Source organism: Danio rerio, chromosome 4 (genome assembly GCF_049306965.1).
Source record: "Danio rerio strain Tuebingen ecotype United States chromosome 4, GRCz12tu, whole genome shotgun sequence".
Taxonomy (NCBI): Eukaryota; Metazoa; Chordata; class Actinopteri; order Cypriniformes; family Danionidae; genus Danio; species Danio rerio.
In genome coordinates, this window is record NC_133179.1 from 23,970,878 (window position 1) to 23,986,050 (window position 15,173).

The following is a 15,173-nucleotide window of genomic DNA, read 5'->3' on the forward strand; positions in this document are numbered from 1 at the left end:
ACTGCAGGGAATGGTGTATCTTGGCGTGTGTGCATTAATTCTTTAAAAAAAACTGCAGGGAATGGTTTATCTTGGAAAATCCCTTTCCTTCCACAAAGTTTACTCAAGCATAACACAATCAAGGGCATACTTTTCTTTACCTCTTTTTTGGACTAGATGAACTAGATGAACTGTCATTATCAGTCAGATATTGAAAGTAGATATAGCTTTTTTAGAAGTCCTAACATTGTATGCTGTTCTTAAATTATTAGCAGTGCTAATTTCGTCAAAGAATATTAAGGACAACATCTTTTATGTTGCTTATAGCTTGACAAACAGAAAGTTGACAGGTCATGTGACTGAAAACCATAAATGTGCATGCTATGATCCTCTAATTAATGACCAGAACATTATTCTTGAAGAAAAATTACTAGACTAAAATGTAGTTAAAATGTTAAAACTAAATAGCATGATTTTTTTATTTTTTTATTTTTTTGTTATAATTCGCTTCTTTGAGCTGTTCATTCATTAGATTGATTGGAACACATGTATTTAGTCACATCACTGGGACAGCAGAAAGATTGCACTTGTGTGAAGAAATTAACTCGGATTCAATTTAATTCATATTTATTTCTATAGCGCTTTTACAATGCACATTGTGTCAAGCAGCTTAACATAGAAGTTCTAGTAAATTGAAACTGCGTCAGTACAGTTTTCAGAGTTAATGTTCAATTTAGTTCAGTTCAGTGTGGTTTAAATGTCACTGCTGAAAGTCTGAACACTAAAGAGCGAATCCATCAATGCACAGCTCCATATGTTCCAAACCAAGCAAGTCTGTGGCCATTGATAATAGAACTATAGTATTTGTAATCTTATTGGTTAAAAAAAATGTCTTACTTGAGTCTTACTTTTTTAAATAATCTTTTTCGTTTAATTTCAAAGTGCCTTCACACTTTTAATAATTCAAAATTAATTTTCTTATCACAAATATTGTGGAAATAATGTAATCTCAGCTGCCTATAAATGTTCCTCTGTTGGTCACAGATCATGGAAAGTGAAACCTAAATCTCTCATGGGTGGTTGGATTTATTCAAAATAATTTTAAAAACTTTCTTTTTTTAGATAACATTTTTTTACAGCACTATTTATATGACAACAGGCTGTTTAGTATAACTTTTAGGGGGAAAAAAACTGCAGTTCAATGCAAAATCAGACATTGAGAAACACCCATATAGCCAAAATGGGCAACTTGGTGTAATCCTCATTTCATAATACCCTGTGAAGAGATTTGCAGTCGAATCAGGCACTTCCTATCCAAGCATCAAATCTTTGATTATTCATAGTCAACCCTGCTATAATGTCTATAAAATCACTGTTAAACTGCAGAGTCAAATTTTCAACATCAAAAGTTGACAGAGCGGAGATCAAGATCCCTTAATGCAATTCATAACCATAAAAAAAACAAAAAAAAAACATGAATCATGATATTAAGAACCGGTTAATTTACTTTTTTTTCACAATATGGAAATGTTTTTATGAATGCTTTCTTATCAACGTATAAAACATCAAATCTGTAGGTGAAAGCAGGTTTCTGTCAGTACTTTCGTTTTCGACTCCTGATTCATCAAATTATGTTTCCCCTTCAGTCATGATTCCTCTTTTCCTCCTTCTCCTCATCTCTCATCTATCCGCCTGCTTTCCGCTGCATTATAAATGTGTGTGCTGTTCTCTTGTGGCAGATCATCTCTGTGGGCAACAGGGCCGGTCTGATTGATGACGTCTTCAACCTGGCGAGGTGAGTTGTGTTTGTTACACGGAGCCTCTGGAAACATGCAGAGTCATTCAGAGAGCCTGAAACCTGCACTAGAGATCCATTTAATGTCCTTCACACCCCTGCAGAGTCTAATTCAGCTTTATTTGTGTGCTGCTTTTTATTGTCCCACTAACTGTCAGGTTATTTCAGGAGGTCTTTGACCTACCACTGAGCAAGTACAAAGTGACAGCGGTGAGGGAAAACTCTCAGAGTATAAAAGCCCATTGAGACCAAATCTATGGCAAGCCATTTTTACATCTAACCTATAAAATACACTACTATCTATTTTCATTATTTGAGAAAATTTGTGTATATTAGTATGTTTTCTGTTTAGTGCTAATACGTATTAGCTTGAACTAATACTTATTCATTAGCTTCTATTGAGTTTTCCTCTGGTACTAGTACCTATTTTAAAATATACTAGTACTTATTCATAAATCACCAGTTTTTCTTTATTAGCTACTAGTACTCATGTATTCATAGCACTTTATTATACAGCACTGTTTTTTGTGTTTAAGCTATTTTTCTTATCACCATTATTACATAAACTAGGTAATAATTAGGTGCTATCTGTATCTGTATGCCCTGAACCTAACCTTAACCCATGTAGTTACCCTTAACCCATTTAGTCAAATAGATGCTGGCTGTTTCTCAATTCCAAGAACACTGAGAACAGACTTGTATTCTTGTGAAGAGCAGTCTTGCCAAGTTACCTCAGAAGAACGAACTCTGGAGACCGCGAGAACACAGAACGCGTCCTGTGAGAAATGAGAGGCTGTGTTCTTCTCTGGTTTTTCCTGATGGTCACATGACCTTGCGTTTTTAACCGAACATTACAGCATTCATACAGCGATTTATCATTTTTTTAATCATTTTTTTATCATAATTTTATCATTTTTACTATGCATATAGACTTTACAGATGTACTTTGCACAATACAAATAAAAAAGATTTTATTACAAAATTGAGCAAATAAACACACTCAATGTGTTGTGTTTATGCCTTAATAAAGATTTTCATTATGAATGTTTACTTTCACCTACTCATGTATAGGGAAACTTCTGAGGTAAATAAGTTATATCTCTGAATTGTAATGATAAATCAACTGTATTAAAAATGTTGCACTTCCCACCTCATTCGCAATGACTTCTGGAATTTCTAGAGCTAATTCGTTGCTCAAGTCTGCATCTGTGTTTCTTTGATATCTAAGAACACATCGGGGAACTTTCACGTGTCCTCTGTTCTTGCAATCTTGAGTTTTGGAACTGAACTTTGGCGGTTGATGATGTTACACGAGAACACAAGATCACTTAAAAAAGCATATTGAGAAACAGTCATTATGTGCACATAATGTAAAATAAAGTGCAACCGATACTTTTAGTATTTTTTTCTAATTATTTCTAGTACCATTTGTTATTACTAGCCAATATGGTCTAATATATAATAAATGTGTAGTTTTTTTTTTATTAAATGAGTACTAGAAGCTAATCAAATCAATTCAGTCAACAAGGAATAGTATCTGTTTCATAGATATGGGTGTCTAAATAACAATTACTAGTACCGAATACAGTTAATCAGAATTAATATCTAATGAATAAATACTTGTATGTAATAAAAATCAAATTGACCTAAAAGGTATACATATTTAATGAATAAATAGTGTTTAATAGTGTTTAATAAAAAGTATGTAAAAACTTAGGTATGTAATAGGCATCTCAAACAAGAAATGTAAATAGTACTTAATGATGTAAAAGATAGCATATAAATTGCTTCTATATAGATTAGATGTTAAAACAGCTTGTCATACTACGAATACTAACTTTAGCACAAAAACGTATGAACTTCACTGTACATAATTAATTTATAATTTAAATAAAATCCCTTAAATGCACTTATGTTGTTTTATTATACAACTTAAATGTAAGATTTCAACATTTATTCACTTTGACAAAATCAGATCAGCCTTTAAATCGGTTTCTTTGAATGCATTAAATCAATTAATTGTACTTATTTATTTATTTTTTATGATAATATGCTTAATTTCTGAATGACACACTGTGAATGAATAATTAATTTATTAAAATTTGATTTCCCTAAAGAGCTTATCCTAATCATGGAGGATTTTTTTTTCCCAACAAATGTCGATCACCAAAAAGGGGGTTGCAATAGCTGAAAATTGCAGCAGTGCAAATAGATTTTTATCTTCCTGGGATTTCAGAAGGTTACATCATGATTAACAGGTCTGTATGGAAATGAAAGTGTTGCAAATCTGTGTTTAAAACCTTGGTTTTGCATACATTAACAGCCTCCAAGCTGATTAAAATAGCATCACAAGACATACAGATGAGTTCATATTCAATATGATCTGCTGATCTCAGAAGAATTAAATGTTACAGAAAGTTCAAATCCTGACATATTCACCAGATGTGGAAATATAATATGTAAAATGACCATATAATGTTCATCTTAAGTGGATCCATTATGTTTTACATAGCCGTACTTGCTGTTAAACTTAAATAGAAGTGATTAGCCAGTCAGCACCTACAGTAAAAAAACATCCATTACCTTTCCTTTGATTGACATTTGTGAAAAGGTATATATATATATTTTTAGCATAATTGTGGTACTGGAAATAATGGTTCATTACATTACATTACATTATAACTGTTTATTATAACTGTTTATTCATATTATTCATATTATTATTATTATTATTATTGTTGTTGTTGTTGTTGTTGTTGTTGTTGTTGTTGTTGTTGTTGTTGTTATTTGATTCAATGGAGTATTAGGGTTTCTAAGTTTGTTTTTATAATTAATTGTCGTTTTGGTGGTGCAATTAATTATTGATTTAATAAATCATACACAATACATTGACAATTAATTGTTTTCTACTAATATGGCAAGCTGTTTAAACACTGAATCTATAAACATAGAATTCATAATTACAAAACTAGTACTTTTTTTAGATCCACTTTGTGTTTAATTGTATGCAAGTAAATATTCATAGATTATACTTATTCATCATGTATTAGTTTTTACCCTCTTTAGATAAAGGTACCTGACCTTTTGGTAAGACTGAATGGTCAGTCTGAATGTATAGTTATAAAGCCGTCCATCACACTGGAAAGAGCAGTCAGATCCAGTCAACTTCTGACCGTTCATTACTGACAGATGCAGCTCGTGTACTGTTAGTTCCTTTTCTCCTTCAGCCTGAAGGCATTATTGAAGAAAAAGCCTTTAGCTTATCAAGAATAGACCTGTGGTGAGACTATTCAGCCGTTACTGCCATGGTGGATAATAAGAATGTGAAGTAAACCTCTGCCTTTTCACTGTTACCTCATTGTGTAGATCCAGATTTAAAGCTTTAACATTAGCTGGAAACTCTCATACACACGTCTATTGGAACAGAAATGATAAAAGTAAGCGCCAGAAGCTGTCGTTAGTCCCTTCATGAGCGACTGCTCTACCTCATGTCCTCTCTGTCAGACTCATTCTTTTTATGAAGTAAATATTCAATCGCGAGCAGCTTGGATGCTAAAAAAAGTTTGAGTATCACCGATGGAGTTTCTTCAACGTTGAACACTGTATATTCTATCTGTCTTGTTTGTTAAATGAAGTTTGGACAGTCGTTTTTACCCTTCCACTAAACTAAATGAGGAAGCTGCCAGATGCTCTGCTAGCATTAGCGCTGCTGTTCATCATACCGAAGCGACAGGCTCGTCTGCGCGGCTCACGTTGAGCTAGACAGGGGTTTAGTGGGCATGTGGAGAATTGTGTTTTTGGCCACAGATGTTTTCTAACCATGACGATTCAGTCAACTGATGACAAACCCGCAGGGAACTGTGTGTTTATTGCCATCACGTTGAGCTGAGAATGGAAACCTGTTCCTGCTGCGCTGTCGTACGTCATGTTCATTTAGCCTGTTTATTCAGCTTGGCCTTGTTTACCGAAGAGCTGGATAATTGAAAACTAACAGGACTAAATGCAAATCCTTCAGTTCCTCAGCTTTGATTTATTTATTTATTTTTTCTGTTTAGTGCGTATTGTTTCTCTCTGTTGTTGTTTACAGCTACTCTTAATAAAACTGCGGATGCTAACAGGACGTCTCATTCAACCTCAGGGCTGTGGAGGTGTTTATTGGCTCTTACGTACCTGAGAAGCGGAAATGCCAACCTGTGTTAAAAACAGCATCAGCGTAAATCACCATGTGTAAAATGTCTCAGTAAATTGCTGGGTGATAAAGAGTTTTCATATGACAGAGGGAACTGAATGCCTGGAGTGATGTCACCTAATTAAATGCCCCTGGTGCTCATGGGAATCATTCACACAGATCAATGCAGCCGCACAAAGCTCAGTCAGCCTTTATTGTGATTATGAATTACTGGATCAATTGAGAAGAAAGCTGCCGTTAGCGGAGCCTGGCTTGAGACTGAAGATCATATTTAAAATGCATTATTAATGGAGGAACATGTTAATTGGGTTAATTGCACAGCTTTCATATCTTTTGTGGAAAAGTGTCTTTAATTACATTCAAGTTGTCATAATATTCTTTAGAGCACCAGCTATAATATAATATAATATAATATAATATAATATAATATAATATAATATAATATAATTTAATATAATTTAATATAATATAATGTAATGTGGGCAAAGCAGTGGCGCAGTAGTTAATACTGTCACCTCACAGTAAGAAGGTCGCTGGTTCGAGCCTCGGCCTGGCCAGTTGGTGTTTCTGTGTGAAGTTCGCATGTTCTCCCTGCATTCGCGTGGTTTACTCCGGGAGCTCTGGTTTCCCTCACAGTCCAAAGACATGCGTTACAGGTGAGTTGGGTAGGCAAAATTGTCCGTAGTGTATGAGTGTGAATGAGTGTGTATGGATGTTTCCCAGAGATCGGTTGCAGCTGGAAGAGCATCCGCTGCGTAAAACATGTGCTGGATAAGTTGGCAAGTCATTCCGCTGTGGCAACCCCGGATTAATAAAGGGACTGAGCTGAAAAAAAAATGAATGAATAATATAATGTTTACGTGCAGCGTACAGATGTATATTTAGATCTGCATCAGTAATATTTTTAAAAAAAGGTAAATATATAGATTTATTCAGGGTTTTTTTCCAAAACATTAACGTGTACAAAAAATAAAAATAAAAAATAGAAGTTTGTGTTGATCATTTGCTTTAGACTATACTAAACCAAAGCACTTCCCTGTTTGGAAAAAACAAACTACCAAAAAAAGTAATAGAGACTGTCATAGAATTTTAATGACCTTGTAATGTTCAAAGGTTATAAAATAACTTATATTGATTTTAATAGAAACTATAATAGACTTTTTTGGTTCTATTTGGCTCTTATTTTTCTTTTATGTTAATTTTGGGGTATGTTTAAGGATTAGTACACCCAAAAAATTTTATTTACTCCCTATTTTCCCACCCTTAAGTAGGTTCAAATCTTTTATAACGTCTTCTTTTTTTTTCTTTTTTTTGCATGAAAGAAGATATTTTTTAAACAATGTTGGAAATTAGTAACTATTGACTTCTATAGTAATTGTTTTTTCTACTATGGAGCAAGTGAAGAGTGAGTAAATGATGACAAAATTGTCAGTTTTGGGTGAACAGTCTCTTTAAAACCAATAAAAGATAATTAAACGTTTCCAAAGCACACTAGAAACCATGAAAACTTAGTGGTTTTAATAGTTAAACAGTGGCGGTCATAGTGTTTTTAATGGCATTTGAAATCATTAGGCTGCATATCCACCAAAGCATTTTTCCCGAGGCAAGCGTATTTTTTCCAGTTGTTTTCAATAAGAGCTCCACATTTTTTAGAAAGCCAGCAGGGTGACAAGGCTGTGCACTCAGCGCTTTTTAAATGTGCCGACAATTGGAGAATCTTCAATACTGAGTTAAACGCAGCACTGCAAAAGTGTTCTCAAGGGTTCACAGCTGAGCGTTTTTATTCAGCTACGCAAAAATGTGTCGATGGACATGCACCATTAGAATCTTCTGTGATGAGTTAAATGGTGTTTTTTTTTTAATCCTCAGCAGGGTTGTCTTGATCACTGCGTTCTGAACCTCCATAGAAACCTCTCATTAATAGCAATATCAATCTTAGAGACAGATATTGTGTGCGTGTGTGTGTGTGTTCTGTGTGTATGCATGTATGTGTGCGTATGTGTACACTGAGTGGTTGTACACAATTTATTTGGACTTTTCAATACATATATATTTTTGCAGAAATCCTTTTTTCAGTGTATATGTAATAGGGGTGTCACGATTTCGATTTTAAATCGAAATCGATCGAAATTTATGCTCAATTTCGATTATCGAATCAAAAAATAGAATCGTCGATGCTGCCACGCCCCCATGTCACGTCAGCTTAGCTTGCCAAGCGGGAAAAAAAAACAGGCTTGTTGAAGTGCTTGTTAAACTGCAGAAGCAGGAGACCTGTCGACAGAACTTAAACCCTCTCCTCTTTCAATGAAGTCGCCGGTGTGTAAGCATTTTGGATTTCCAGTGAGTTATGTTGACAACGTTCGTGTTGTCGACAAAAAAACACAGTTTTGCTAGCTCTGCTATGTACGTATTACGTACGATTTGTCCGATAGACAACACCGGCAACGCGATCCTCCGCCCGCCCCTGTTGCAAATCCGCTTGCGAAAAGTACACACTCAGGCCCTGTTTACACTGTCTTTGTTTTTAAATGGCATTTTAGAACGACAACGATTTGACATCCACAGTGGCGTGTAGCATTAATGAGGACCCCTCCTTCCTCTGAAAATGCACATCACGTGACCACACAGACACAGACGCACATACAGCCTTGCGCTCGAGACAGCAGGTCCAGGCAGTCAGAGGACTGCTTCAATCTTTCACTCACTTGTACTTAGTCATTTTAGCGAACACCTCAGATACTGTTTGCTGGTTACTGTTGGTTGTGCGTCTTTTTTACCGACGCCATAATAACGTCACAGATCACTGCCTATTCACGAGTCCCGCAGAAAAAAAGTGATTGACAGGTGGTAATTATGTGTGTATCTTGCCTTTATTCATTTACTGTATGATTTGATTATGGGTAAAACAAAGACCATGCAGGTCAGGTAGTTTAAACGGTAGGCTACAAAGAATTAATTGGTCATTAATTAATTAATTAATCATAATCGAAAATCGAATCGAATCATGCCTTTAGAATCGAAAATGTAATGGAATCGAGGATTTGGAGGATCGTGACACCCTTAATACGTAAATAATAATAATAATAATAATAATAATAATAATAATAATAATAATAAAAACAATATATAAAGGGTGATTCAAAAAGAATACTACAAATTGAAAAAATCTGTATTAGATCATAGAAACATGATGGAACCTTGGGTAAATAGTCTAGTGACATCAACCAGAAACTCGAACTCGTTCCACATTTTCTGTAACATCTCGGGTGTAACAGTTTGGATAGTTGCAGTTATTCCTTGTTTTAGTTCCACAATGTTAGCTGGTAGAGGTGGTCGAAACACCCATTTCTTTAAAGTACTCCCATAGAAAAAATCACAGGGGGTGAGGTCAGGGCTTCTTGAAGGTCAGTGATGAAGAGCTCTGTTATGAGATGCCTGGCAGCCAATCCATTGGTTTGGATACTCTTCGTTTAAATAGGCAACCAAATGAGACGACAGAAAGAGCTTAGCTTTCATTTTCTTCTTTGCAGAGTTCTCGATTTTCAAAGTTGTGGTATTATTTTTAAACTGTATCTTCTATTGCCTGACCACAACTCTTCACCTAACCCTACCCTTTACAAGATACTGTGAACAGTTTTATTTTCTAGAGAAAAAAAAAACTCATTCTGTATGATTTAATAGCCTTTTGAAAAATGGGACATCAGCAATGTCCTCATAATTCACCATCTCCTTGTAATACCTGTCACACCCATGTCATATTTCACATTTGTGTCCTGATATGTCTCTGAAACACATACATAGACACATTCTTTTCATGAATGTTTTTGTGCACAGAGTGAGCTCTAATTTCAGTCTCAGTGATGAAGCTTCGTAATAGGTCTGTTTGAAATGCTCTTCTAAATCTCCCACTAAATGAGCCACAATTACAGGCCAATTTAGAAGCCAATGATTTATTCAGGAGCCTGTTATGCTGCTCTTTATATACTCATGAATTAAAAATCTGAGCGAATTTTAGAGTTTTTTTTCAGTTCTTCAGTGGTGGCGAACGATCGTGTTGCACGACATCACCTGCTCTCATTGAAAAGATGTGATTTTAGGAAACCACATACAGTTTACTTCTACTGGAGCTCTACTATCGGTGATAAATAGCCTTTATGTCATGCTTTATGTTTCTCTAAGGTTGTGTGTCTTTGTATCGGCACATTTCTGAAGCGAAAGAGTGATCAGCTCATTCCTTGCAGGGCTCTTTAACAGCAGGGAAACTTCAATGCCTTATGACAGTTTTATGGTAATGTTGCGTCTATATTTAATGAACATTTCCCCTCCAACCTTCGATCAGAAAGCTGAATAATTCAAAAATACAAGGAGGAAAGGAATGTTTTATAAAATGGAGAAACTGAATGGCCTCCAGTTGCTGCTGTGTGTCAATGTGGCATTATGGAAGTGTCTCTACTTATAAATGACAGCCATTATGAGTTTCTAAATTTCTTTATTTTCCCTAAAAGAAACATTTTAAAAAGTTCAAAACACACTTTTATTATTACTTTTTTCAGTAGTTCACAGTTCACATATATACTACTGATAATGTGAGTGGTGTGTTTGATGTCTTATTGAACATGTTTAATTAGCCATAGCCATATCACCCTGCACCCCAAGGCCGGTTACTCACTAAAGCTAAGCTGGGCTGAGCCTGGTCAGTACCTACATGGAAGACCACATGGAAAAACTAGGTTGCTGTTGAAAATGGTGTTAGTGAGGCCAGCATGGAGTCCTAAAGCCCCAGTATAGTGAAGGGGGCACTATACTGTCAGTGAGCGCTTTCTTTCGGATGAGACGTAAAACCGAGGTCCTGATTTCTGTGGACATTAAAAATCTCATGACACTTCTCATAAAGAGATGTAACCCTGGTGTCTTTAACAAAATTACTACCCTTCCCCATCCACCTCAATCAGCTCTATCACTGTCTCTCCACTCCCATCTATAGCTGGTGTTTGGTGAGCTCACTGTTGCCATTGTCCTGTGGCTGCCGTCGCATCATCGAAGTGAATGCTGCACACTGGTGGTGGTGTAAAGAGACACCCCCCCCCACCTCATGAGTAAATTACTTATTTACTTATTAATTGAAATCATTGTTGTGGTGATTAATGTTTGCTTTAGTTCTGTTCTTGACTTCTTGACTACAGCAGTTTTTCTCTAAAACTCAGTATTTGTAAAACCCATTTTTATATCATGAAACACATTCCTATTCATTGTGTTTGTATTTAAAAACACTTAAAAGTGAAAGAGAAACCATTGGAGACTGTATGACCTTTTTTCTATTAGGTCAGTGATCGTTTATTGTTCTTGAACTCATGTTTTATATTACATTTAGATTAGTTTAGTTTTTACTTGCTGCTAAACATAGTTACCATAGTTACTAGGGATGTGACAAACCACTTACTCGAAAAGACAAGATGAAACACAAGATTTGGTTCATGAGAATGAGGGAGACGAGATTCTTACACGATTTTTACAAAATCTTCATTGATCCTCAATAATATAATACATGAATAGTCTTTTATTCTCAAATTTAATATTCTCAAATTTTTCTTTTATTCAATTTAAAAATCAAGTTGTTGTAAATTCTATTTTACTTCTATTTGAATGAATTCTATGCAGTAAAACACTGCAAAATACACTTTTTTTGCTAATATATATGAATGTAAAGTAGTCTTTTATTTGTAATTTTAAATATTAGCAAAAGGTTTGCTAAAAATGAATAGAAAATAGATCTTTATTAAACTAAAAAAGTTTAAAAGTGCAAATTAAGTTGTATGCTTTTTGATATCAACTTGAAAGGAATGGCATTTTACTTATATTTTAATGAATTCTATGGAGTAAAGTACATGCAAACGCAGCAGAATATTTAGCTATAAACTCTACTGGCTGGCTTTTCTCCTATAACTCTTTTCCACAAATTAAATCAAATTGAATATATATATATATATATATATATATATATATATATATATATATATATATATATATATATATATATATATATATGTATGTATATATATTTAATTAATTAATGTAATGTTTGGTATTTAATTTTCAACAGTTTCACTTTAATTCAGCAACATTTCATGCCCTCGTGACAAACTTTGAGCTACTGCAGCTGATAGTTTTAATTGAATTTTATACCGTATACATAGCATAAACCTGTCTTCGGTGAGGAAGAAGGCATGTGTCTCTAGTCTCCAGAAGTTCACTATGTGTGTCTGTGGTCTTTTACTGACTGGATAGGTGCAGAGATTAGTTATGTGTGTATGGACTATCATGTTGCAAAATACAGCTAAAAGTCCTACATGATAGTAATAATTTACAGTGAGAGTAGATTATGGCGTTTACAGGTCTGTACTGCACTTCAATGAGTTGACTAGGAATACTCCACATGTCTTAATTCTATTTTATTCCATCACTTGGTTATGAACAATGATTAATTTGTGTGGCTGCAGTTGTAGCCACTGCTTGGAGGCACAGCTGTTAAATGACGCGTGCTACACAGAGGCCAGCCTGGGTTGCCAGGTGTGTGCAAAGTACTTGATGTGTGGTTCAAATCCAACCCCTCCCCAAGTCTTTAATGCTAATTTCATTCTCATGCTTCATCGTAACATCACAACTCACGAGACAACTTTTCACCTCGATGAGAAATCTTGTCACGATTAATTCTTGCAAGATCTCGTCACACAATATCTGGCCACACTCCTAATAGTTACTGATTATGTTCACCTGGCCCTTGTTTAGTTTTTAATGTTTTTTTTTTTTTTTTTTCCCAGTGTGTTTTGTGTAAGTTGTAAGTTAGAAAATAAGCTTTAACAATTTCACCTATGTCTATGTTTTGAGTTGTATTTGCCTTTTTTTATTTTTGTTATTCAAACACCTAAGAAAATATGCTTCTGTCCTCATCTTCCTGGCCTATTCCTGCACACGACACTCTAAGCCACATTCTAGAGGTCAATTTACCCATATTAAGAGATATGATTTGTGGGAACCATTGGCCATCACTCTTCATCTTTAATATGACGTGACAGGTGAAACAATTAATGTGCTATTTAAGCCCTGGAGTTTGATGAGCAACACAACATAATTAACGCATATGTGATATGATTATACTCGAGTGTTAAAACGCCGTTCTTCAGGTTTTGTGCACACATCAATCATAAGAATATGCATTGGATATTTCCATGTAATTAGACTGACTGAATGAAAGCCAATGAGTGTGCCACAGCATCATTACAGACTGATTAATTGTTTATTTTAATACAATTATTGCTCATTAGACCGCAGTTTAATTCTTCATTCTGTTTGGTGTACGCGACGGGTTTGAAGTAGTTGCATAATCAATGTCAAAGGAAAGTCGTTTACAGACTTCAAATTAAATTTCAAACATGTTTTTAAATAAACACATGGATATGTGAATTATTGACTCCATAACTTTGAATTATTTAAAAATAACGCATGCCAGAGGTGTTAAAGGTTTGCATTTTTAAAACTGTTCAACAACATTACATCTGATTTTAATATATCTATACATTTTACAAATATTTTAGTCTCTGTAAAGCTTTCTGAGCTCTCATTTTTGAATATGTAAAAGTAAAAGTGAGCAAAAATCTTTCAGTACTTTTCTATTATCATGCATAGGAAAAATCATTTATATTAAAACTTTAAAGCCCATTGTTCCCTGAACTTAAAATATTAAAGGCAGTTCGAAGACTCTCTGTTCTCTTCTAATATATTAACAGGCTGTTCAAAGGAAGAGGAGCAGGGTTCATGATCTTAATTAGACCTCTCTGAACACTTTGAGCTAAAACTATTCATAGTTTGATGGTATAAATTCACTATTGCTTGATGCTATAAGCACAATTGAAACTTTTTTTTTTTTTAATGGATATAGCTTTTGATTCTTCACATCCTCAATTGTCTACTGCTAGTGTTAATGCAAATCAGTTTCTCTGCAAATGTTAAAAACCTCCTTGGGTAGGAGTGGGTGTCTGTGAGTAACTGTGATTAATGTCCCAATTAAATGTGCGTTGGGTGAATCTGTCCTCGGGAATTTAATGAGTCCGTTTTCAAGTCTGATCACTTCCTGTTTTTGCCCGACCTCCAATTTGGAGCTCTTATGTGCCCTGCATGAAATTGACAGCTTAGGCTCATTGAAAAAACCTGCTTCGTCATACATAATTGCAGATCTTCACAAATGTTAAAAGTTCTGCCATTTCATTAGACTATTTATTAGTAATGACACATTTTGAAACCTAAACGATTTGCAGCTCTTTAATGCATTATTTGTGAATTTTGTGGTTTGATTATTTCTTTGTTTCTTTTAATATAAATAAATAAATAAATAAATAATAAAAAATGAGGAAAAAATGCTGCACCTTGTTAGACTGTTAATAAACAATGTATTATTGTGTATTAAACTATATGGAATTGTGTGTTTCTAATAAACTAAAAGTAGGTGCATTTATAATGTATTATATGAATGTGTTTTAAAAAATAAAAAAAGCAAAAAAAATTAAATTAAATAAGAAATAAATGAAAATGAAAGAAATGAAAATATAACAATTAAAAAAAAAGAACTCATAGTTACACACTGACACTGTATTCGTTTGCAAGTTGTACAGGTGCTTGCAACTTGTGGCCAATGTATCACACTACAACAAAATAGAGAAATTACATTTATTAAAGTTTAATATTATACTTAAAATAATGTCAGTTGTTTTATCTTAGCACTGTGTAAATGTAAAACAATTTACATTAATATAAACATACTACATACTTTTACAAGAGATGCACCAAAAATAAAAGTTTTGGGCCAAAACCAACATGTTTGGATGCACTTGGCAGATAAAAAAAAAAAAAAAAAAAAAAACTCTTATTTATTGTATGTATTAAATACACTAATGCTGGAAAAAAATTTTTTAATTAAAGCCAGAAATTACATTATACTCATTCTAAAAAATACATAACAAAATCCGATTTTAGTTAAGAGGTACTAACTCTAAGAAAAAAAAAGTCTGCACCTGTCTGCACCTTCTTTGAGTGGACTTTGGTTTTCCGGTGAGCTTGTGCAATGCATGTACATCATAAGTGTACATCAGGGGGAAATACACAAAACAGAATATTGAGAGACGATATATATATATAAAACGTTGAGTTGATTTTCAT

General features: G+C 34.2%; 1 protein-coding gene across 4 annotated transcripts in view; it reads left to right on the top strand.

The window, feature by feature from the left end:
• The window catches only part of trhde.1 (thyrotropin releasing hormone degrading enzyme, tandem duplicate 1), a 202,183-nt gene that overhangs the window by 158,758 nt on the left and 28,252 nt on the right, over nt 1–15,173 (top strand). For 3 of the 4 annotated variants that reach the window (XM_073947198.1, XM_073947197.1, XM_001345421.9), the window contains one exon: nt 1,719–1,774. In XM_073947198.1, coding sequence (XP_073803299.1) covers nt 1,719–1,774 — 56 coding nt within the window. Of the gene's footprint in view, nt 1–7; nt 1,441–1,718; nt 1,775–15,173 lie in introns of those variants that run through there. The other variant, XR_012402103.1, reaches the window with a different exon arrangement.